The following is a 27,784-nucleotide window of genomic DNA, read 5'->3' as shown; positions in this document are numbered from 1 at the left end:
TTCTGACTTTTCTTTTTCAGAATGCAAACTGTCTTGTTTACTTCCTCTAATTCATTAGTAGAGTGGAAAATATCTTGTAAGGTGGGGAATAATTGTTCTTTCACAAAATCATTCAATATCTCTGGGTCCTTGTATTATGCTCTCTATGTACATCACAGGTATTATGTTTCTGTTATGGCACCTGGCTGCTTGAGAAAAGAAATTATCATTAGTTGATATTGCAGGTTCCCTGATGAGATGGACAAAGCCAGTCGAACTCAAGAGAAAGTTTTAGCCAAGATGGAGGGCTTACGGAAGAAACAATCATGTTCTCCAGAAGAGTTGAACAAACTTCGAAAAATGGTGGACAAACATCACAGAGTTATTACAACAGAACATCGACAACAGAGACGCAATGAGCGTAAGAATGGTAACTGGAAAGCAGGAAAATCAAAGAAAATCAGCATTGACAATAAGGTATATCTGATAAAATTCACTTTTTTTCTTCAGAAGACAGTTAAATAATAGAGAGTTTCAAATTTGGGACAGGGTAATAGAGAAGTGGAGGGAATTTTTAGGACAAGGATTACCAAGGCTGTGTTCAGCTTGGCAATACAGTACACTCACTATGTAGCGTGGGCTTGGCTGGGTACTGGACAGTATTGCATGATCATATTTCCACTTACCATGCAAAGCGAGCCATAGTCAGGAGGTGGGAAGGAGGTACAGTGCGATGATGTGAGCTTCCCTCTTCCTTGAAGCCAATGTAAGCCATTATTTACGTCTTTGGCAAATTTGCCGTAAGTTTGTGATAATAGATTGTGATAATTTGGTTTGTTTTTCAGTATTTTATTATTAGTAACACAATTTTTGTGCTTAGTGGACTACTGCTCATCCCAGACTCCCTAGCTAGGCACCTCCTCTTACGGCGCTCGGCCTCCCATCCGTAATACGGGCGCATCGGATGCAGGTAGTAGGTAGTAAGCAGCTACCAAACAGGGAGGTACTACTGCCTGGGAAGATATTGGAAGCATTATGTGTTGTCTAACGGTAGACCCTGGTCCCATATGGCATCACAAAAATTGTGACCAAGTCCCAGGTTGCTGACCTGACTTTCTGCCTCATTTACACACAATTGCAGGGCCTCAGTTGTTTCTCTTACTTGGACAACACAACATACATAATGTATATCGTTTCTCACTCTTGAATTATTTTTTTTTCGTTTTTTATTTATTTATTTATTTATTTATTTATTTATTATTATTATTATTATTATTATTATTATTATTATTATTATTATTATTATTGTTATTATTGTTATTATTATTATTATTATTATTATTATTATTATTATTATATTTTTTTAATTTGCTATTAATTTTATTAATTGTTGTAATAAAAATAATAGATAGTATTATTATTATTATTATTATTATTATTATTATTATTATTTATTATTAACATATTTTCGCCCCCCAGGCAAATACGGTATTTCATTGACTCTAGTAATGATTCAGTGTTTCTTATTATGTTATTGTAGGTAAATACATGGTTTATATGATTTGTTTATCACCGAGCCCATCACCATTTTCAAATTAGACTACAAGATATGTATTTCTCCCATATGTACGCCTGGCAACGGGAGCAGTAAGGGGAGTGATTAACTGCGTTTACTAGTTAGCACGTCGTCTGCTCTTGTAACTCTCCTCGCTCCCTGCAATATTTCTCTGGCCTTACTGTTATTATTAGTGTTTACTGATATAATGGTGCTTAATAGTGATTAATCATGGCGTTGTAGCCAGGTTAGACTTATCACAGTAACCACCAGGCTACTGGGCCAAGTGTAAGGTGTTATGGTTGTTTTCAACTTTTATTTTTGGGTAGATACAGTCATTTCTGCTACAACGCGTGTTTTGCCAACTCGAATTGGTTGTAACGCGATTGATGAATAGGGAACACTGTTTGTAAAATGTGAACTTTTGCATATGAATGTTGGCTATAGCGTGATTCCATCCTCAACGTTTTAAGTGTAGCGTGGCGCGGGGTTATGCAATGTTTAAAGTTCACGTTCGACAGCACATGTTCAATTGATTCGTGTGTTTTGTTTGTGAAGTATTTTTTGAGAGGTACTGTACTCTAATTTTTTTTCTTTTTTTGCAAATTTAGCTGTTACCCATAAATACTGTATGAAAAGAATAAGTAAAAAGAATGTTTCGCAATGCGGACTAATAACGGTTTACACCAGCGCTCTCTGTTTACATCACGTGATCAGTTGAATCGCGCGGCTTCTGTCGATTGCTCTGTGAAGTGTCCGTGATTTTCACTGTTTTCTCCAATTTTGTTGTGTTAGTCATGAATATGGAAAGGCAAGGTAAGAAGAATGTTTCCAAGAAGCATTCTGGCGATCGAATTGCTGGTGGTGAACGTAAAAAAAAGGCTATAACACTTGAAGAGAAGCTCGATGTGTTAGGCTAACTTCTATAATTGTTTCGATTTTGAGTAATCTGCACCTAACCCTATTTTCTCCATAAGCCCTGTTACTTTTATTGCGTGAATTTCAATAGCGCAAGGTAGCGTTGTAGCAGAAATGACTGCTGTATACGTAACTTTCTTCATTTATTTTAACTCAGTTACAAGCACACACCATCCAACATACATATTGTGAAAAAAGGTAAAAGAAATAATTGTCTTAAGGGCAAACTCCTAAAGGGAATATACAGTACATTTCTTTGCACACAGATTAGCTGGCTCAGTGAGGCAGCAGGAGAGTGCTGAGTGTAGGGTGTGAGGAGGGTTGCTAGGGAATAGGCGTACCAGCTGGTCTTCATTACAGGTTGACAACCCTTTATCCAAAATTCCAAAAACCGAAAGTTTTTTTGTGGAGCAATTTTTTTTTTTTTTTTTTGTAACAGCCCACTCGGGCACAGGTCACTGACCCACATCGGGGCCTGGGGGGTGAAAATGTAATAGTAATAATAATTATAATAATAATGATAATACAGTAATAATAATAATTATTCTTAGTAAATAAAAATTTTAATAAAAAATTCACAAAAATAAAATAAGAATGATAACAATGATAATAATAACAATAATACTGTAATAATAAAATAATAATAATAATAATAAAAAAGAAATACAAGAATGAAAAAAGATCAAAAGTGAGAAACACGACCTAGACCTATGAATTATTATTATTATTGTTGTTATTATTATTATTATTATTATTATTATTATTATTATTATTATTATTATTATAATAATAATAATATTAATAATAATAATAGCCCCCAGGCCCCAATGTGGGTCAGTGACCTGTGCCCCGGTGGGCTGATCCCTGTATAATAAAAAAAAAAAAAAAAAAAAACTAACCATTCTGAAAACCGAAAAATTCCAAAAACCGAAATGCATCTGGTCCCAAGGATTTCGGATAAGGGAAAGTGAAAACTGCGTAAAGTGAACAACAGAACATATGGGATTAATTCCAATAGAGAATGGCCCGACCCCCAAACTCCACTTTTTCCGACACAATACCTATGTTGTAGTAAAAATAACATCTAAATTTTATGATGGTATGCTCACACAATTAATAATTAAGAGAAATACAGTCGCCAGGTTAATGTCCATTCAAATAATGGACTCAAATCCCTCCACCCTCCCTCTTCCCAGCTCACTAGCTCCTACCCCTCTGAGAAATGTTTGGGTGAAACCACTAGATTTTAACGTTTAGTAATAAATAATACCTCAGACTAAAGTTAGGAAAATATAATTGACATTAATGGATTCCTTGCAGGTCAGGGAATATTTTGAATGTAAACTTCATATATTTTGCACTCAAGATAAAATATTTGCTTTGTGTAAACCAAATTATTACATTAGATCTAAAATTTGTATGTCTAATGTAAAATCCATGATGTTTATATTCAAAATGATCATCATATTGTAAGAATTCCAGCAATGTAAATTATATTCTGGCCGAGTAATTTGTATGAATTTTATGAGCTAAAACAAATATCTTCAGGTAATAAAAAAAAAATATTCTTCACTACACTATCTGTCAATCAAAGTACCCAACCTTGCCTCCCCCCCTCCTCACACCCACGCCAGCTGGGTCGGTCGGTCCCTCCCTCCCCCCCACCCCCCACCTTCCCTCCCTACCAGAGAAATGTTTGGGTGAAAAAACTAGATTTTAACTTTTAGTAATAAATAATACCTCAGACTATAGTTAGGATAATATAATTGACATTTCTGGATTCCTTGCAGGTCAGGGAATATTTTGAATGTAAACTTCATATATTTTGCACAAAAGATAAAATATTTGCTTTGTGTAAACCAAATTATTACATTAGGTCTAAAATTTTTATGTCTAATGCAAAATCCATGATGTTTATATTCAAAATGATCATCATATTGTAAGAATTCCAGCAATGTAAATTATATTCTGGCCGGGTAATTTGTATGAGTTTTATGAGCTAAAACAAATATCTTCAGTAAATAAATAAAGAAATATTCTTCAAGGATACTATCTGTCAATCAAAATACCCCACCTCTGCCCTCCCTCCCTTCCTACCTCCCACCCCCCACTTTCCCTCCCTACCAGAGAAGCGATTGGGAGAAAATAGTGTATTTACATTTTTAGTAATAAATAATAACCCAGACTAAAGTTAGGATAATATAATTGACATTTCTAGATTCCCTGCAGGTCAGGGAACATTTTGAATGTAAATTCATATATTTTGCACAAACGATAAAATATTTGCTTTGTGTAAACCAAATTACAGTCAACCCTCACTTTACGCGGTTAATGTAACCCACAGGGTACCGCGGAAAGTGAGAAACGCGTAAAGTGAATAACATAACATATGGGATTAAATGAAATAGAGACCAGCTGACCCCCAAACTCCACTTTTTCCAACACAATACCTATGTTCTAGTAAAAATAACATCTTAATTTTATAATGGTACATGCACACAATTAATACTTTAGAGAAATACAGTTGCCAAGTTAATGTCCATTCAAATAATGGACTCAACTCCCTCCCCCTCTTCTCTCACTACACTCGCTGGCTCTTCCCTCTCTTGAGAAATTTTGGGGAGAAAACCAGGTATAGTAATAAATAATACCTCAAACTAAAGTTAGGATAATATAATTGACATTGCTGGATTCCTTGTAAGACCAGGAATATTTTGAATACAAATGTCATATATTTTGCACAATATATAACATATTTACTCAGAGTACCGTATATCACGGCCTATAAGGCGGCGGGGTGCATAAGACGCCCCCCCCCCCCAAATTTCCATTTAAAAAGTAGCTTTTGAGCTCTATTTGCTGTATAAGACCAGTACCCCAAATGTGACACTTACCCACTGACTCAGTAGTCCTTTACCAACCATCCTTGATTTTTTAAAATAAGGCCAATTCACTTCAAGTAATGTCATCAAATTATACCCGCTGGTGTAGTGTAAACACTAGTGACGTCACTGAAGCGTCTGCTATTTACCGATAACTGGAACTAATGTCGGTATCGAGTAAAATTTGTTTATTTATTTATTTATTTATAATATACTGTAACATATTAAACACACTGCAAGTATTTTCTTTCATTTATACGCTTGCTTCACACGAGACGATCGGTGGTGGGAGTGTTCCCTCGTCTCGGTGGTGTGGCTGTGTTCCGACTATTTATACAACATGTGGTTCAACAGCAACCACCGTATTCTAATTGTGGTGTTTCATTAGGATTTGAGTGAAAAAGGTTACCAGTATGTACTTACTACATACATTTATTACACAAATATATATATATATATATATATATATATATATATATATATATATATATATATATATATATATATATATATATATATATATATATATATATATATATATATATATATATATATATATATATATATATATATATACTGAATATACTATGTACAAAAATGAATGTTCAATGAATTATTTATGGTGCATTAGGGTACTGGCCACTTCAGATGGGCTATAAATAGCCTTGTTATCTCCCCTCCATCTCACCCTGAGCCAGACGGAAGCGTCTTGGTAAATAACATGTTTGCTTATTTTCCATTTACTTTAAATAGATTTACCGAATTATTTGTTTTATTTATTTATTTATAATATACTGTAATATATTAAACACACTGTAATTATTTTCTTTAATTTATAAACTGTTTTGCGACAAAGGAATGTTCTCCAGTAGTGTTTCATTAGGATTTGAGTGAAAAAATATTACGTACTTACTACATACATTTATTACACAAACATATTTATATATTGTATTTATTTATAGTTAGTTACTTAAAATAAGGCCAATTCACTTCAAGTAATGGCATCAAATATTACCAGCTGGTGTAGTGTAAACACTAGTGACGTCACTTGAGCGTCTGTAATTAACCGTCGATAGTTTCAAGAATTAATGCACTCATTTACTGAATATTCTTTGTAAAAAAATAAAATTTAAATCAATTATTTATAGGAGATAAATATTATTATGAGTAAATATACCGATACCGGTATGCATTACTGACCACCTCCACGGCTAAAAATAGCCCAATCTCGCGGTCACTTTCCCTTTCTTGTCTCCTCACTGGCAAATGGGGGGGGCGTGGGGAGGGGTGTGTGATGATAGCTGTGTTTATTACAGGGGTATAAATCTCTTTTACGGTATGTTAGACAGGTTTATAATACATTTTTATTATTTTAATATACCGGTAATCTTAATTTGAATCCAGCTTGCCAAACGTAAGTTTCAGTATAAAATAATTAGTGGTAAGACCTTGTGAGTGGCTTACGATGTTTTCATCACCACTCTTGACACACTAAACCACAATATTTAAGAGGTAAGAATTTTAAACTTGGTGGTTTAGACGACCCCCTAACTTTGGGCAGATTTTTTTAATGTTCAAATTTCGTCTTATAGGCCGTGATATACGGTAAACATTATACAGTAGTACCCCGCTTAACGTGGTCAATAAAACCCAGAGGGTACCATGTTAAGTGAAAACCGCGCTAAGTGAACAACAGAACATATGGGATTAATTCCAATAGAAACTGGCCCGACCCCCAAACTCCACTTTTTCCGACACAATACAGTTGGGTCTCACATTACGCGGTTAATGTAACCCGGAGGGTACCGCGGAAAGTGAGGAACGCGCAAAGTGAACAACATAACATATGGGATTAATTGAAATGGAGTCCAGGCCGATCCCCAAACTCCACTTTTTGACGACACACAACTATGTTGTAGTAAAAATATTATCTTAACTTTATGATGGCATGCACACACAATTAATAATTAAGAGAAATATCAATAATATTAGGTTTTTTAACACTTACATTAGTAGAAAAGATGGCTGGGCACATGGGGATGGGGGGTTGGTTCCGAGGCAGAGGGCAGATTATTGGCCCTCACCTGTATCACTGGTATCAATTGTATCACTATCCACCACAGAGGCTTGCAGGGCCTCTTTGTTAAACTCCTCAAAGTCCATATAAGTCCATATCCTCACTATAATTATCACTATCACTAACTTGGGCCGGTTGTGGTGGGTGGCGGGTAAAGAACTCGGTAATGTTTTGATGACTGGGCGACCTTGTGCGCACCATTTTCGCGCCTCTTACACAACATGGCGGATGGCGGGAGGTTTGGATCCAAAAATGGCGCGGCTTGCCAGCCGCTCTCCTCGTAATGGGGTTCACGACCGCAGAATGTGAGCATGTTAGGTTCTGGCAAGGCACCGCGTTAACGGTGAAACGCGGAATGCGGGACCGCGTAATGTGAGGATTGACTGTACCTGTGTTCTAGTAAAAATAACATCTTAATTTTACGATGGTACATGCACACAATTAATACTTAAGAGAAATAGAGAAATACAGTCGCCAAGTTATGTCCATTCAAATAATGGACTCAACTCCCTCCCCCTCTCACACTACACTGCCGGCTCTTCCCTCTGAAAAATTTTGGGGGGAAAACCACTAAATTTTAATAAATTATACCTCAAACTAAAGTTAGGATAATACAATTGACATTGCTGGATTCCTTGTAAGACCAGGAATATTTTGAATACAAATGTCATATATTTTGCCCAAAAAATAACATATTTACTCAGAGTAAACATTATATCTAAAATTTGTATGTCTAATGCAAAATCTATGATGTTTATATTCAAAATGATCATCATATTGTAAGAATTCCAGCAATGTAAATTATATTCTGGCCGGGTAATTTGTATGAATTTTATGAGCTAAAACAGGCAGGCAGGCAGTCAGGCAGGGTGGCGGGTGGCAGGTGGGGCGAATCTAAAAATAGCGTCTCGAGCCAGACACTCTGCGCGTATACGTGGAAAAAACCCGCGTTAAGTGAAAGTTCAGCTCTGGCGAGGCACCGCGTATACGTGAAATCGCGCTAAGTGAAACCGTGTTAAGCGGGGTATTACTGTATCTAAAATTTGTATGTCTAATGCAAAATCTATGATGTTTATATTCAAAATGATCATCAAATTGTAAGAACTCCAGCAATGTAAATTATATTCTGGCCGGGTAATTTGTATGAATTTTATGAGCTAAAACAAATATCTTCAGTTAATAAAAAAAAAATATTCTTCACGACACTATCTGTCAATCAAAGTACCCCACCTTGCCTCCCCCCTCTTCCAACCGGGCCAGATGGTCGGTCCGTCCCAACCCTCCCCCCCACCCCCCACCAATCCTCCCTTCAAGAGAAAGGTTGGGTGAAAAAACTAGATTTTAACATTTAGTATTAAATAATACCTCAGATTAAAGTTAGGATAATATAATTGACATTGCTGGTTTCCTTGTAAAACCAGGAATATTTTGAATATAAATGTCATATATTTTGCACAAAAGATAACATATTTACTCAGAGTAAACATTATATCTAAAATTTGTGTGTCTAATGCAAAATATATGATGTTTATATTCAAAATGATCATCAAATTGTAAGAATTCCAGCAATGTAAATTATATTCTGGCCGGGTAATTTGTATGAATTTTATGAGCTAAAACAAATATCTTCAGTTAATAAAAAAAAAAAATATTCTTCACACCGTGGTGCCAGGTGGTCGGTCGCCGGTCCCTCCCTCCCTCCCACCCCCCACCAACCCTCCATACCAAATGAATGTGTGGGAATACCAGACTGTTTACCTTTTTAGTAATAAATAATAAATCAGACTAAAGTTAGGATAATATAATTGACATTGCTGGATTCCTTGTAAGACCAGGAATATTTTGAATATAAATGTCATATATTTTGCACAAAAGATAACATATTTACTTAGAGTAAACATTATATCTAAAATTTGTATGTCTAATGCAAAATCTATGACGTTTATATTCAAAATGATCATCAAATTGTAAGAATTCCAGCAATGTAAATTATATTCTGGCTGGGTAATTTGTATGAATTTTATGAGCTAAAACAAATATCTTCAGTAAATAAAAAAAGAAATATTCTTCAAGGATACTATCTGTCAATCAAAATACCCCACCTCTGCCCTCCCTCCCTTCCTACCTCCCACCCCCCCACTTTCCCTCCCTACCAGAGAAGCGATTGGGAGAAAATAGTGTATTTACATTTTTAGTAATAAATAATAACCCAGACTAAAGTTAGGATAATATAATTGACATTTCTAGATTCCTTGCAGGTCAGGGAACATTTTGAATGTAAACTTCATATATTTTGCACAAACGATAAAATATTTGCTTTGTGTAAACCAAATTATTACATTAGATCTAAAATTTGTAAGTCTAATGCAATTTCCATGATGTTTATATTCAAAATGATCATCATATTGTAAGAATTCCAGCAATGTAAATTATATTCTGGCAGGGTAATTTGTATGAATTTTATGAGCTAAATAAAAAAAAAAAAAAAATTATACTTCACCGCGTATATGAGTAGATGTACCGCGGAAAGTGAAAATCCGGTTCTGGCAAGGTACCGCATAAATGAGAAATCGCGGAAAGTGAAACCGTGTAAGGCGGGGTAATACTGTATTACCATTTCACAAAAATTTATCTCAAATTCCTTTACAACTAAAAACCTGGAACGTCAATGTGGCATTTAAAAATTCATGCCCTGTTAAACAAATGTTAATCAAGAACTCCCCCAACAATACAATTGTTTGCATTTATAAAGTTCCTTGCAAGGAATGTAATATGTTTTACTTAGGCCAGACAGGTAAAGATTTTGTAACTAGACTTAAACAGCATAAATATAGTGTTAGGACAGGCCAGGAATCTAATGCTTTTTTTGTTCATATGAGGGATAATAAGCATTGCATTGACTGGGATAATGCCTCCTCAATATTACCTTGTAATTCAATTGACAGTAGGAACATTATAGAATCTAGTCTCATTAAACATACCGAAGCAGTAAACATGAATTTGAGTAATGGCATGTACAAACTGGACAATTTTGTAATTAAGAAGATTTGTAACCAGGTGAGAAGGTTGGGTCACCTTACCCTCTGACCTGACTACCGACCGTTGGACCGTTGCGGTGCTTTTTAAAGATTAGTAGGGTCATTACCTAATACCTGACCATTGTGGACCTGATCTCACCCTCCTCTGTATATATACACCTTGTTTTGTACTTCTCCTTAGTCTGTACTCGCCCCTGAAGATGTGATTACACGAAAGCGCTTGGGAACTTCGTGTTTTCTTCTTTCCTTGTGGTTATCAGCATATACCTGGATCACGCGCAACTACAGTGATTTACTTGCATACAGTAAACCCTCACTTTACGCGGTTAATTCAACCCACGGCAGCCCACATAAAGTGAGAAACGCGTAAAGTGAACAACATAACATATGGGATTAATTGAAATTGAGACCGGGCCGACCCCCAAACTCCACTTTTTTCTGACACAATACGTACGTTTTACTAAAAATATCATCTTGACTTTATGATGGTATTCACTCATACATAATGTAGAAGGGAACAGTCAATAAACTGAAGGTTAGTTTAGAAAAAACAAGGTTGGGGTTAACACTTACATTAGTAGAAGAGATGGGTCGGCGTAGGGGAATGGAGGCTGGTTCCGAGGCAGAGGGCAGGCTACTGGCCCTCAGGTGAGTCTTCATCGGTGTCATCCACACTTACTAGTGCCTCCCTGACAAATCCCTCAAAATCATCATCACTGTCTCTGCCTCTGTCACTATCACTGGCTTTGGCTGGCTGTGGTGGGTTGCGGCCGAAGAACTCTGTTATGCTTTGCTGACGGCTGGTGTTTATGTTGTCATGATAAACCTTGATGTAGGGCTCCATAGTCTGCAACATCAGGGTAGTGAAGATTTCTTACCTGTTTGCGTCAGGGTCGCCAGAAAGGGGGAGCTTGACTTTCTCAATACACTCGATGGCACCCCTAACATTACTATGGGATAAGCAGTGTTCTTCTTGGGATGACGCACCACCTGCCTCTTCAGTGACGTCATCATCATCTACCATCTCGTCGGTAGTCACATCAGGATCCCTTATCACCTCCAGGATGTCGTCGTTGGTGGTCTCGGAGAAGCCTGCAGCTGTAACACTCTGCGCAGCTTCTCTGGCAAGGTCCACTGCCACTGCAACAGTCTGAACCTCACCAGTCACAGATTTACTCTGCCTAACACCCGGAATGCCTTGCAACACATGTCTCCATGTGTGACGAACAGTTGCTACAGACAGCTGATCCCATGCCTCCACCAAGAGGTCCACAGCTTTCTTGACGTTGAATGTTCTCCAGAATTGTTTTAAAAGTACTTCTTGCTCTGCCAACTGTTGATCCTCGTCGTCTTCGCTCTTGCTATCGGTGTTGGTGTCACTCAGGTTACGCAACTCTTCCTTGGTGTTGGTGTAGTAGTTCAGTAGGTTGAATTTTTTGCAGAGAATACAGCTTTTACATTACAGATCAATTCTTGGTCCATGGGTTGTATTACAGACATAGTGTTGGGTGGAAGGAAGACCACTTTTATGTTGGGGTGACTATCTAACAGTAGGGGCGAGTGTCCTGCTGCGTTGTCCAGCAGCAACAAAATCTTGAATGGCACATTCTGTTGCTCACAGAATTTCTTCACATCGGGAACGAAACAGTCATCAAACCAGGAGAGGGACAGTGTAGAGAACATCCACGCCTTACGTGCGGTCAGCCAGTTGACATTTAGCTTGGTCATGTCCATGCTCTTGTAGGCGTGCGGCTTGCGTGCTGTGTGGATCACCGATAACTTGAGTTTACAGGTACCGTAGGCATTGGTGGTAAACAGGACGGTGATGCGCTCCTTCTGCAACTTCCGGCCCCGACACTTGCTGGCATTCTTCACAACGAAGGTCTTGGAAGGTAGCTTTTTCCAAAAAAGACCAGATTCGTCCATGTTAAACACCTGGTCGTCGGTGTACTGTCCTTCCTCCATAATCTCACGTAAAAACGGAAGAAATTCCCTAGCCGCAACACGGTCAGCACTAGCTTCTTCACCACCAATGTTGATATTGGTGATCTTGTTTCTCTTCTTAAACCTCTGTAACCACCCAGAGGAAGCATTAAAGGGTTTGGGCTCTGTAATTCCCATCTTTCGTGACACTGCAGCATACAGTTCACGTGCGTACTCCTTAACTGAGCGCGTGTCCACCGCCATGTTCCGTCGCGCCTGACGCACCAAGTAGCTCACAAGTAATTTTTCCGTCTTGAGAAGCACCTGGTTGTGGAAATACTTGATCATAGAAGCACCTGTAGACTTTGTGATGTTCATGTGCTCCTTTATCTTGGCTGCATCCTTCTTAATTGTCCTGATAGTTGATTCGTTAACACCATGCTGGCGCGCGAGATCAACTTGTCTTGTTCCTTTCTCCATCTCTTGTATGATCTTATATTTGATTTCGTAGCTTAAGGAACGTCGTGTCTTCTTTGGCTTAGGGCGGCTGGGTCCAGGTAATGCAAGGTTTCTTTGTGGTGGTGGTCCGGTGGAAGCCATTCTTATGGAACAATGGATACCGATATACACGGTGTAGCCTGGAGGGGTGTAACTGACGCGGTAGGTCAAGGGGCTTGAACGCTCCCGCGGCGGGGCACGTCATAGTACTACATTAAACCAATCACAGCTAGCAGGGAGGGAGGTAAGGATGCTTTGCCCAATCACAGTCCGCTACGTCATATGACGTCACCGATAACGCAACAAAGACATACACTGCGCAACCTACTCGCGCCGCTTACACAACATGGCAGATGGCGGGAGGTTTGGATCCAAAAATGGCGAGGCGCGAGAGGACCGCCAGCCGCTCTCCGCGTAAAGGGGTACACGCACCGCGGAAAGTGAGCATTCCGGTTCGGGGTACCGCGTAAACGTGGAAACGCGTAAAGTGGGACCCGTAAAGCGAGGGTTGACTGTGTATATGTATGTATGTATGTATGTATGTATATATATATATATATATATATATATATATATATATATATATATATATATATATATATATATATATATATATATATATATATATATATATATATATATATATATATACACACACACACACAGTCAGTTCTACTATAACGCGATAGTTGCTTTTTTGTAAAACCTCGCGTTCTAGAAATTCGCTCAATAGAAATAACAGGGTTCATGGAGAAAATTGGGTTAGGTGCAGATTACTCGAAATCAAAAAAAATTTAGGAGTTAGCTTAACACAAAGGATAGCACAGTCTAAATAAATGTTACATTCATATCTAATAATGAAATCATACAGTAAATGTTACACTTTTCCTTGAAATATATGAGTATAACTTGATGGGGGAGAAGGTTGATGTTGAGGAGTCATGCAGACAGGATTTGACAGTTGTCATCGTCATCATCAGTATCAGGTGCAGTTTTGGTTGCATGGGAGGGACGAAAGAAACGTCTAATTCCAGAAGTGGATGGCTGTGGTTCAGTGTTTTCAGACTGTGGTTCAGACTGCTTCTTGGGGGTTAACTTAAAAAAGATGTCTAATGTTTGCTGCTTTGCCGTTTTTCTTCTTTCACAAAAAAGCTGTTCATAAGTTGCTAAAAAAGATTTAACACCACGAACTGCAATCCTGCTCCTTTCTGCTTTGTAGTCATTGTCTTCCAAGATCTGTAACTGCTTATCAACTTCCCTCTGGATAGAAGACAAAACAGACGTGGGAAGCTCTCGTGGTTTTGCATCCTTGACTTCATCATCTTCGGTATCTTCTCTTTCCCCAGCAGCAACAAGTTGTTGTAGATCAGCTGTAGAGAGGTCTTCACAGTGGGACTCAAGCAGTTCCTCAACATCAGCACTTTCCACTTCAGCAAAGCCAACTTGCTTTGCAATAGAAAACAATTTTCTTTCATTTTTGGGAGCTCCTCTGATGCATCAAAGCCTGTAAAATCATGAATTAAATCTGGGAGAAGCTTCTGCAACTCTACTCAAGCAGTCCTTACTTACATCACCCCAGGCCTCCACAATTATGTCAATTGCATGCTTGATGTTGAAACTTTTCCAAAACTGAAGAACACTGGCCCTATCATTTACTTCCTCAGTAGCGGCAATAAGTTTCTTAAATGTACTCCTCAAATAATAGGCTTTGAAGGCTGCTATTTCTCCTTGGTCCATTGGTTGAAGGAGAGATATTGTATTTGGAGGTAGAAAGAGCACTTTGATATTGTCAGAAAGCTCAGCAATGGTGGGAGGGTGGCTTGGCGCATTATCTAAAATGAGGAGCATCTTAAAATCTAAATTCTTCTTCTTGCAATAATTTTTAAAAACATTTTCAAAAACATCCACAAGAAGGTCAGAAAAAATTTGTCCCGTCATCCAACCTTTTTTGCTTGACCTAAAGTGAACACCTAGAGTAGATTATATGTAACCCTTTAAAGCTCATGGGTTGACAGAGTGATACACCAGCACAGGCTTAAGCTTTAAGTCTCCACTAGCATTTGCACCCAACAACACTGTCACCTGGTCCTTCGCAGCCTTAAAGCCTGGAGCATGTGCTTCTTGCTTGGAAATGTAAGTTCTTGTTGGCATGCGCTTCCAGTATAAACCTGTTTCATCCAAATTAAAAATTTGGTCTAAGGTGTAGCCTTCTTCCTGAATCAATTTCTTTACAGTGGGAGGAAATGCCCTCGCACTTGCTTTGTCGGCACTTGCTGCTTCACCACATAACTTTTACATTATGAAACGCATAGTGGTTCTTAAAACAAGAAAACCATCCACTACTAGCACTAAAGGCAACCACAGCAGGATTTTCAGCTATTTTCTTTAGGTCCTCATATATTGATAAAGCTTTCTCGTTAATGGCGAGGAAGCTGGTCCCAGATCGCTTTTTCGTTTGATCTTCTATCCAAACACTTAGAAGCCATTACATCTCCTCAAGTTCCTTTGGCCGTGATCTCACACTTTTGCTAGCACTCAAGGTTTTCCAGCAATGCAGCTTGCTTTAATCAATCCTGCATTGTCTCTAATGATGCGTAAAGTAGACTCCTTTATTCCCGTTGCACGCACAATATCACATGTTCTTTCCTTATTTTCAAAACGCTTGACATCAAGCTTTTCTTCAAGTGTTATAGCTTTTCTTTTACTATCACCACCGGAAATGCGATCACCAGAACGCTTCCCGGAGATATTCTTCTTTTCCATAGTCCTAAAATTGGAGAAACAGTAATCAGAATTCACTGAGGACGCTTAAAAACTTCCCACGCGTTTCAAACTGATCGTGTGTGTGATGTAAATAGAGAGTGCGGGTGTAAAACGCTACGTATTTGGTTTTTCTCTCTTATTTAGAATTTTACAATTTACATATACTGTACAGGTATACAGTAGTCCCTTGGTTAACGAGCACAATCCGTTCGAGAAAGTTGCTCGTTAACCGAAAAACTCGTTAACCGAAACCATTGTTTCAATGGGTTTTTGGGTAATTGGTTCCAGCTCACCGAAAATTGCCTAAATCCAACAAAAAGGGTGGAAAAGTAAACTTACTTTGAGGTGTGTATGTAGAATGCTCCTGGATGATGATGGGAATTAGAATGAGGGTGGAGGAGAAGGGAGAAGAGAAGGCATTGGGGTGGAAGAGAAGTCACCCCATGGTGCCATTTCACCCATAAAATTTGAGTTCTTGTGGTGCAATTCAAGATTATTTTCTTTAAATCAACACTGCACTGCATTAAATATTGTCAATATGTAAAATAAATTTCAAAATGACCAATAATTTGCTTGGAAACAAAAAAAAAAGGCGTTTAGTTGAAGAGAGTCTCAAGCAAGATGTTACCTCCACTGAAAAGAGAGAGAGACTAACGCCTGTTCCGTGTGTTGCCAGGCTGGATGGTGTGCCAGAAACTAGTTTCTTTACCTTCAATTATGTTCAATAATTGTTAAAATGACTAAAAAATTTAATATTAAACTTTTAAAATTATTGAATAGTATAAACTTCTTGATATTTACTATAATGGTAAGGAATATAAGCCTTAGAACCGATTACTGTATTGGCAGACTAATACTACAGCTGGTGGACCGCCAGATGCAAGCAAAAACATGTTGAGGTCGGCTCGTAAGAAACTAGTTAATCGAGGATTGCTCGTTAACCGAAGCTAAGAATCTTATGGAAGGTAACTCGTTAACCGAATTCTTGTTAACCGAGGCGCTCGTTAACCGAGGGACCACTGTACAGGTACTCCCCGACTTATGACGGGGTTAGGGACCGACATCCAGGTTGTAAGTCGGAAATGCTTAAATAACACTTATAAAATAAAAAATTTGGGTCTCTTTTTATTTTCAGCACCACAAAACACTCACTTTAAGCTTGGCAGCCATTTTAAAGTGAATTACAGATGAAAATTTTGTCTGTGTACTGACTTTGGGACTCAAAAATACATAATTTGACCACATTTTGGTACGACTGAGGCGGTCTTAAGTGCGGGTGGACGTAAGTCGAGTCGGTCGTAAGTCGGGGACTACCTGTACTGTATACATAAATATTACATAAATTGTTTCTGCAATTCTTCACAAACAAAACACATTAATCAAATGAACATGTGATGTCGAATGTGAACTGTAAACACAGCATAACCCCGCGCCAAGCGACAACACTGTACAGTACACTTTAAACGCTACGTAGTATTTAGTTTTTCTCTTTTATTAAAAATTTTACGATTTACATATACAGTAATACCCCGATTTACGCGGTCAATTGAACTGCAGAGTAGCGCGTAAAACGAGAAACGCGTAAATGGAATAACAGATCATATGGGATTCATTGAAATAAGAGACTGGGCCTACTCCCAAACTCCACTTTTTCCGACACAGTACCAACATAATACCTACGTTTAGTAAAAATAACATCTTAATTTTATGATGGTATGCACACACAATTAATATTTAAGAGAAATATAGTCGCCAGGTTAATGTCCATTCAAATAATGGACTCAACTCACCCCCACCCCATTTCCCACGCTCGCTGGCTCCTCCATCTCTGAGAAATGTTGGGGTGAAAACACTAGATTTTAAGGTATATAGTAATAAATAATACCTCAGACTAGTGTTAGGATAATATAATTGACATTGCTGGATTCCTTGCAAGACCAGGCATATTTTGAATATAAACGTCATATATTTTGCACAAAAGAAATTTTTTTGGCTTTTTAATCAAAATTCTTACATTAGATCTAAAATTTGTATGTCTTATGCAAATTCCATGATGCTTATATTAAAAATAATCACAATCTTATAAGAATTCCAGCAATGTAAATTATATTCTGGCTGGGTAATTTGTATGAATTTTATGAGCTAAAACAAATATCTTCAGTAAATAAGCAAATTATACTTCACCCTCGTAAATGAGTAAATTCACCCCGTAAATTGGGCATCCTGGTTCTGGCATGGAACCGCGTAAATGACCAAACGCGTAAACGAAAACCACGTAAACCGAGGTATTACTGTACTCTACAGGTATGCTATATACATGAATATTACATAAATTATTTCTGCAATTCTTCACAAACAAAACACATAAATCGATTAAACATGTGATGTCGAACGTGAACTGTAAACACTGCATAACCCCGCGCCAAGCGACAACAACCTTTCGAGTGGAATCGCGTTATAGGCAACACGCGTTCATATTTTACGAATATTGTTCTTCTTTTCATCAATCGCGTTACAGCCAATTCGCGTTGACAAAACACACGTTATAGCAGAACTCACTGTATATATATATATATATATATATATATATATATATATATATATATATATATATATATATATATATATATATATATATATATATATATATATATATATATATATATATATATATATATATATATATATATATATATATATAATATATATAGCAGATTAACTTGAATAAAGGCGAAAGGCTAAGGTACTCCGTTGTTTCCGCTTTCAGTATCAAGAATTATCTTATCCGCATTTTCATTGTGGTTACATGAAATATATATATATATATATATATATATATATATATATATATATATATATATATATATATATATATATATATATATACGATTTTAACCAACTTTCATAGCAGCGTTTTGCATATCATGGTGCCTTTTAGCTGAACTTTCACTTAACGCGGCATTTTTCATCATATACGCGGTGAGTGTCCGGCTCGAGAGCTATTTTTAGATTCGCACCACCCCCCACCCGCCACCCTGCCTGACTGCCTGTTTTAGCTCATAAAATTCATACAAATTACCCAGCCAGAATATAATTTACATTGCTGGAATTCTTATAATTTGGTGATCATTTTGAATATAAACAACATATTTTTTGCATTAAACATACAATTTTTAGATAAAATGTTTAATCTGAGTAAGTATGTTATCTTTTGTCCAAAATATATGACATTTATATTCAAAATATTCCTGGTCTTACAAGGAATCCAGCAATGTCAATTATATTATCCTAACTTTAGTTTGAGGTATTATTTATTAAAATTTAGTGGTTATCCCACACATCTCCTTGGGACGGTTGGTGGGGGGTGGGGGGGAGGGAGGGACCGACCGACCGACCATCTGTTACCCGGTGAAGAATTATTTTTTTTTTTAACTGAAGATATTTGTTTTAGCTCATAAAATTCATACAAATTACCGGTCAGAATATAATTTACATTGCTGGAATTCTTATAATTTGGTGATCATTTTGAATATAAACAACATATATTTTGCATTAAACATACAATTTTTAGATAAAAATTGTTCTCTAGGTAATTATGTTATCTTTTGTCCAAAATATATGACATTTATATTCAAAATATTCCTGGTCTTACAAGGAATCCAGCAATGTCAATTATATTATCCTAACTTTAATCTGAGGTATTATTTAATACTAAATGTTATAAACTCTGGAAGGGAGGATTGGTGGGGGTGGGGGGAAGGTTGGGACTGACCACGCGGTTGGAAGAGGGGGGGGAAGGCAAGGTGGGGTACTTTGATTGACAGATAGTGTTGAAGAATATATTTTTTTTTTTATTAACTGAAGATATTTGTTTTAGCTCATAAAATTCATACAAATTATCCGGCCAGAATATAATTTACATTGCTGGAATTCTTACAATTTGCTGATCATTTTGAATATAAACATCATAGAATTTGCATTAGACATACAAATTTTTGATGTAAAGTTTATTCTGAGTAAATATGTTATCTTTTGTGCAAAATATATGACATTTATATTCAAAATATTCCTGGTCTTACAAGGAATCCAGCAATGTCAATTATATTATCCTAACTTTAGTTTGAGGAATTATTTATTACTATACCTGGTTTTCCCCCAAAAATTTCTCAGAGGGAAGAGCCAGTGAGTGTAGTGTGAGAAGAGGGGGAGGGAGTTGAGTCCATTATTTGAATGGACATTAACTTGGCGACTGTATTTCTCTATTTCTCTTAAGTATTAATTGTGTGTATGTACCATCATAAAATTAAGATGTTATTTTTACTACAACATAATTTCTTTATGCGTCAAAAGTGGAGTTTGGGGAATTACGGTCTGGGTTCTATGAGATTAATCATATATTCTAGCCTTCACTTATACAGGACCCTCTGGAGTTCAATTGGCAGCGTTAAGTGAGGTACAACTATATATATATATATATATATATATATATATATATATATATATATATATATATATATATATATATATATATATATATATATATATATATATATATATATATATATATATATATACACACACACACACACACAGTAGTACCCCGATTTACGCGGTCAATTAAATCCACAGGGTACCGCGGAATGTGAAAACCGCGTAAAGTGAACAACAGAACATATGGGATTAATTCCAATGGAGACTGGCCCGACCCCCAAACTCCACTTTTTCCGACACAATACCTATGTTGTAGTAAAAATAACATCTAAATTTTATGATGGTATGCTCCCACAATTAATATTTAAGAGAAATACAGTCGCCAGGTTAATGTCCATTCAAATAATGGACTCAAATCCCCTCTTCCCAGCTCACTAGCTCCTACCTCTCTGAGAAATGATTGGGTGAAAACACTAAATTTTAAAGTTTAGTAATAAATAATACCTTAGACTAAAGTTAGGATAATATAATTGACATTTCTGGATTCCTTGCAGGTCAGGGAATATTTTGAATGTAAACTTCATATATTTTCCACAAAAGATAAAATATTTGCTTTGTGTAAACCAAATTATTACATTAGATCTAAAATTTGTATGTCTAATGCAAAATCCATGATGTTTATATTTAAAATGATCATCATATTGAAAGAATTCCAGCAATGTAAATTATATTTTGGTCCAGTAATTTGTATGAATTTTATGAGCTAAAACAAATATCTTCAGTTAATAAAAAAAAAATATTCTTCACGACACTATATGTCAATCAAAGTACCCCACCTTGCCTCCCCTCCTCACACTCACGCCAGCTGGGTCGGTGGTCAGTCGCAGCCCTCCCCCCCACCCCCCACCTTCCCTCCCTACCAGAGAAATGTGTGGGTGAAAATACTAGATTTTAACTTTTAGTAATAAATAATACCTCAGACTAAAGTTAGGATAATATAATTGACATTTCTGGATTCCTTGCAGGTCAAGGAATATTTTGAATGTAAACATCATATATTTTGCACAAAAGATAAAATCTTTGCTTTGTGTAAACCAAATTATTACATTAGATCGAAAATTTGTAAGTCTAATGCAAAATCCATGATGTTGTACTTCAAAATGATCATCATATTGTAAGAATTCCAGCAATGTAAATTATATTCTGGTCGGGTAATTTGTATGAAATTGATGAGCCAAATAAAAAAAAAAATTATACTTCACCGCGTATATGAGTAGATGCACAGCAGTAGATGCACAGCGGAAAGTGAAAGTCCGGTTCTGGCAAGGTATCGCGTAAATGAGAAATCGCGTAAAGTAAAACCGTGTAAAGCGAAACCGTGTAAAGCTGGGTAATACTGTATATATATATATATATATATATATATATATATATATATATATATATATATATATATATATATATATATATATATATATATATATATATATATATATATATACAGTTGTACCCCACTTAGCAGTCAATTGAACTAGAGGGTCCGCGTTAAGTGAAATCGCGTTAAGTGAACAACAGAACATATGGGATTAATTCCAATAGAAACGGCCCGACCCCAAACTCCACTTTTTGAAGGCACATACCTATGTTGTAGTAAAAATAACATCTTATGATGGTACATGCACACAATTAATACAAGAGAAATAGAAATACAGTCGCCAAGTTAATGTCCATTCAAATAATGGACTCAACTCCTCTCTCACACTACACAGCCGGCTAAACAGATGGTTAGGTCGGTCCCTCCTCCCCACCCCCACCAACCGTCCCAAGGAGATGTGTGGGATAACCTCAAACTAAAGTTAGGAAAATATAATTGACATTGCTGGATTCCTTGTAACCAGGAATATTTTGAATATAAATGTCATATATTTGGGACAAAAGATAATAGTTACCTAGAGAAAAATTTTTATCTAAAATTGTAAGTTTAAAGCAAAATATATGATGTTTATATTCAAAATGATCACCAAATTATAAGAATGCCAGCAATGTAAATTATATTCTGACCGGGTAATTTGTATGAATTTATGAGCTAAAACAAATATCTTCAGTTAATAAAAAAATAATCTTCATGACACTATCTGTCAATTAAAGTACCCCACCTTGCCTCCCCTCTTCAACCCGGTCAGTCCCAACCCTCCCCACCCCCACCAATCCTCCTTCCAGAGTTTTTAACATTTAGTATTAAATAATACCTCAGATTAAAGTTAGGATAATATAATTGACATTGCTGGATTCCTTGTAAGACCAGGAATATTTGAATATAAATGTCATATATTTTGCACAAAAGATACCATAGTTACCTGAAAATTTTTATCTAAAAATTGTAAGTTTAAAAGCAAAATATATGATGTTTATATTCAAAATGATCCCAAATTATAAGAATTCAGCAATGTAAATTATATTCTGACAGTAATTTGTATGAATTTTATGAGCTAAAACAAATATCTTCAGTTAATAAAAAAAATAATAATTCTTCACACGGTAACAGATGGTCGGTTGGTCCTCCTCCCCCCACCCCCACCAACCGTCCCAAGGAGATGTGGGATAACCACTAAATTTTAATAAATAATACCTCAAACTAAAGTTAGGATAATATAATTGACATTGCTGGATTCCTTGTAAGACCAGGAATATTTTGAATATAAATGTCATATATTTTTGGACAAAAGATACCATAGTTACCTAGAAAATTTTTATCTAAAAATTGTAAGTTTAAAGCAAAATATATGATGTTTATATTCAAAATGATCACCAAATTATAAGAATTCCAGCAATGTAAATTATATTCTGGCCTAGTAATTTGTGAATTTATGAGCTAAAACAGGCAGTCAGGCAGGGTGGCGGGTGGGGCAAATCTAAAAATAGCGTCTCGGACACTCACCGCGTATATGTGGAAAAACCGCGTTAAGTGAAAGTTCAGCTTTGGCAAGGCACGGCGTATATGCGCTAGCGTTAAGTGAAAGGCGTTAAGCGAGGTAAAACTGTATATATATATATATATATATATATATATATATATATATATATATATATATATATATATATATATATATATATATATATCTGTGATTCCGCCAGAGCTGAACTTTCACTTAACACGGATTTTCCATATACGCGATGTCCGCTTCAACGCTATTTTTGAGCCCCCGCCACCCTGCCTCACTGCCTGTTTTACTCATAAAATTCATACAAATACCGGCGAAATATAATTTACATTGCTGGAATTCTTATAATTTTGATCAAAACATCATATATTTTGCATTACTGCCTAAAATTTTAGATAAAATTTTCTCTCTGGGTAACTATGTTATCTTTGTGCAAAAATATGACATTTATATTCAAAATATTCGTCTTAAAATCCAGCAATTCAATTGTATTATCTAACTTTAGTTTGGTATTATTTATTAAAATTAGTGGTTTTCCCCAAAATTTCTCAAAAGTGGAGTTTGGGGTCAGGCGGTTTCTATTGAATTAATCCCATATGTTCTGTTGTTCACTTAACACGGGACCCTCTGGGTTCTTTGGACGCGTTAAGTGGGGTACAACTGTGTGTGTATATGTATATATATATATATATATATATATATATATATATATATATATATATATATATATATATATATATATATATATATGTATATGTATATGTATATGTATATGTATATATATATATATATATATATATATATATATATATATATATATATATATGTATATGTATATGTATATATATATATATATATATATATATATATATATATATATATATATATATATATATATATATATATATATATATATATATATATATATATATATATATATATATATATATATTTCATAGATCAACAATGAAAACGTGGATAAGATAAATCTTGATAAAATCACATGGGAAAAGGGAAACAACGGAGCACCTTAGCTTTCTTCTTTATTGAAGACATCTTCAGAGGCAACTAGATTACATGGACAGAGAGAGGCTTAAATATACAGGGTGACCTTAAAAACATGAGGTCAGGTCATAATGATGTCATCCACTAATCCCCACACCACCACACACGTGGAGGAGCTTAAGAGAAGGGGGGTGACGTGACTAGTCAGGTCAGGTCAAAAATAAGGGACCCACTAAATAACTATCTAGATGTATGATAGTGGGTCATCAATGTTGCTTTCTTCAGACAGGTTAATATACAGGGAAAACTTGCTGGTTGTAGGTATTGGATCATCTTGAGGGATTGAAGAGGCAGCACTGGTGGAGTGTGAGGAGACAGCAATGGGGGACTTCTTAAAATAGATGTCCAATTTAGACTGCACAGTTTGCTTTTTCTTTTCATTATAAATTTCCCTGTAGCAAGCAAGTGCATCTTGGACCATTCTGTCAACTTTGGCAAAACGCTCAACATTTTGATCCATTCCGTCAAACATTTGCATTCCCTTAATAATTGTAGCAAATACCTCTGCCATTTGCTTCACTGAAAAATTTTTGGGGGGTGCAGGTGTCCTTCTACATTTCGACTGGCTTCTTCCTCTTCATTTTTGTGTGCTTCCAGCTCGATAAGATCCTTGTTACTTAGCTCTTCTGCTACACTTTCAACCAACTGTTCAACATCTTCATTATCAATTTCTAACTGAAGCTGTTTACCTAACTCCACTGTTTTGTTACTAATCTCAGAAATAAATTCATTTTCATTAAATCCTCTGAAACTGTTCACATATCTTTTCAGTATTTTCTTCCATATTCCATTCATGCACTGTTGTGTAACCTCATCCCATGCTGCAATAATGTTCTTTATACATGTCAAAATGTTGTACTTCTTCCAAAACTGTTTGAGCATTTTCTCACCTTCAGTAGCAGCAACAGCCTGAACAAAGGTCGTATGTAAATAATTTGCTTTAAACGCTGCAATAGCACCTTGATCCATGGGTTGGATGATTGAGGTAGTGTTAGGTGGAATGTAGACTGCCTTAACATCAGGTTGCATGTTGTCCTGGTGTGGTGGGTGTCCGGCAGCATTATCCAAAATTACAAAATCTTGAATGCAATCCCTTGTTGCAGACAATACCCCTTGGCTCCTGGAATGAAACAAGTCATGAACCAATCCGCAAACTGTGCTAGGGTCATCCATGCTTTCTTGTTACTGCGAGAAAGCACTGGCAGTGTGTGCTTGCTGACATTATTAAAAGCCATGAGTTCTCTGAATGAGAGATCATGAAGGGCTTGATCTTGACACCAGCAACATTCCCCCCAACAGAAGTGTAATTCGGTCCTTGAATGCCATGAATCCGGGCATTGTTTTCGCCTCTTTGTGGATGTATGTCCGCTCAGGCTTGCGCTTCCACAATAATCCAGTTTCATCCACACTGAATATTTTCTCAGGCAAATAATTTCCTTCCACAATCACACACTCTAGCTCCTCCTTAAAAGCTTCGGCAGCACCAACATCAGCACTAGCTGCCTCCATTCACCTTAACATAATGCTAGCGGTTCTTAAATCTGTTAAACCACCCATGACTTGCTGTGAAGGTTTGGTCGCACTCATCTCCTGCCTGCTCCTTCAGGCTTTCGAAAAGGCTTCTTGCCTTAACCTGTAAGGTTAGAAGGTTTAAGGGTACACGCCTCTGTATTTGGTCTTCCATCCATATCACCAATAATTTTTCCATCTCGTGAATTGGACCTTGTCTTTTCTTCGTAATTATAGTTCCCTTTATAGGTGCTGATCCTTTCACTACATCACATATATGTTCCTAGTCCTTCAGAATAGTGGATATGGTCGCTTGAAATTGTTGCTTTAGTTTTTCCCTTTTCATACTGCTTTACAGTGGTCCCTCGGTTAACGAACACAATTCATTCCAGATGGTCGTTCGTTAACCGAAACCATTGTTTCAAGGGGATTTTGGGTAATTGATTCCAGCTTACCGAAAATTACATACAAACTAAAAATAAATGCAGTAAAGTACAGTTACTTTGAGGTGTGTATGTACACTAGAAGGCTCCTGGTTGATGATGATGATGATGGGAATTAGAAGTGGGGGTGGAGGAGAGGGGAGAAGAGAAGGAAGTGGGGGTGGAAGAGAAATCACCCCATGCTTCATGCTGTCATTTCACCCATAAAATTTTAAGTTCACTAGGTGTAATTCAAGATTATTTTCTTTAAATCAACACCGCACTGCACTACTTATTGTCAATGTGTAAAATAAATTTCAGAATGACCAATAATTGTACTGTAAAAACGTAAAAATAGTTTATGTTCAAGAGAGTCACAAGCAAGATGTTACTTCCACTGACCAGAGATACAAACTGACGCCTGTTTGGTGAGTTGAGTGGCTGTTTGGCGCACCAAAAACTAGTTTCCTGTACTGCAATTATGTTAAATAATTGTTAAAATGACTAAAAATTTTAATATAAAACTTGGAAAATTATTTAATAGTAAAACCTTCTTGATATTTACTCAAATGGGAACGAATTTAAGCCATAGAACCGAATAAGATTACTGTATTGGCGGACTAATATTCCAGTTGGTGAGCAAGCGAAAACATGTTGACACTATTTCGTAAAAATTTCGTTAACCGAATTTAATATTCTTATGGAAGGTAATTCGTTTACCGAAATTTCATAAACCGAGGCGTTCGTTAACTGAGTGATCACTGTATTATCTTCATTTTCGTCTTAAAAGTAATTGACTGTATCCTTTTCTTATGAGCACCACCAGCACTCTCACTTCTACTCTTTCCAGTCATTATAAAGTGAATTAAATACGAAAATAATGTCAGTACACAGCGCGATCAGTATAGGATACGACAGCCAAAAACCAACTAAGCGCTCTACTGCGTGTGAGCTGTACCCACGCGGTGACCCAAGCCACGCTCTCATACGGAACGGAAACGTTTCGGTATAGAAAATGATTGTGCGTGCATGTAACAGAGTAAAAAAAAAAAAAGGATGTCTACCCGAAATTACGAGTTTAAAAATATCCACTATGAGCGCTAACTCTGGCTCTTCTGGGGTTCAGAAACGGAACCTATTTTTCCCCATAACTTATTAAGATCAGTATACGATTGATTACCTTACAATGGCTTTTCAATATCCCTACCCGCATTGTATAGAGGCCATCATCGGTATGTTATAATGACACCATTGCAATCTGATTTGTTGAAAGTTCTCTTTCCAGGAACACATCCTGAGCTCTCAAGGGGTCGTACTATACATGTTGGAATGCAAATACTGTACCTCTAATTATTGTCATTAATTCATATGGGGAAAAACTCTTCATAAAACATATCACTGTACTGTATGTAAGTCACATATTTCTGGAACACATCCCTGACATATAATGAAGATCCCCCCTGTACATATTAATATTTAACAAGAAATGCATCCATTAATGAATGGATATTCTTTTTTCAGGGCTTCCCTGTGGATGCATCTTTCTTACATGCAGCCCTACAAGAACTTGAAGCTTTAGCTGAAGATTCTCCTAGTGAGGGTAATGGAGGAGCTGCTACACGTGGTTATGATGCCCTGTACCTTAAGGACATTACCTACCCTGATGGCTCTGAAGTAGCTCCTGGAAAGGAATTTGTGAAAACCTGGCGGGTAATCAACTCAGGAGTGATGCCTTGGAATGACAAGGTAAGAAGTACTGTATATTGAATCTTTCACATCACA

At 36.5% G+C, this 27,784-nt stretch overlaps 1 protein-coding gene across 1 annotated transcript; it reads left to right on the top strand.

The window, feature by feature from the left end:
• The first annotated feature begins 203 nt into the window (after positions 1 to 203).
• Positions 204 to 27,784, top strand: LOC121876284. Its single transcript, XM_042381323.1, has 2 exons — positions 204 to 456; positions 27,524 to 27,784. The coding sequence occupies exons 1-2, from the start codon at positions 238 to 240 to the stop codon at positions 27,767 to 27,769; spliced, it is 465 nt and encodes a 154-aa protein (XP_042237257.1). The 5' UTR covers positions 204 to 237; the 3' UTR covers positions 27,770 to 27,784.

Source organism: Homarus americanus, unplaced genomic scaffold (assembly GCF_018991925.1).
Source record: "Homarus americanus isolate GMGI-L3 unplaced genomic scaffold, GMGI_Hamer_2.0 scaffold34921, whole genome shotgun sequence".
NCBI lineage: Eukaryota > Metazoa > Arthropoda > Malacostraca > Decapoda > Nephropidae > Homarus > Homarus americanus.
The sequence above is the reverse complement of the archived record's forward strand: the minus strand, read 5'-3'. Positions and strand labels throughout refer to the sequence as shown.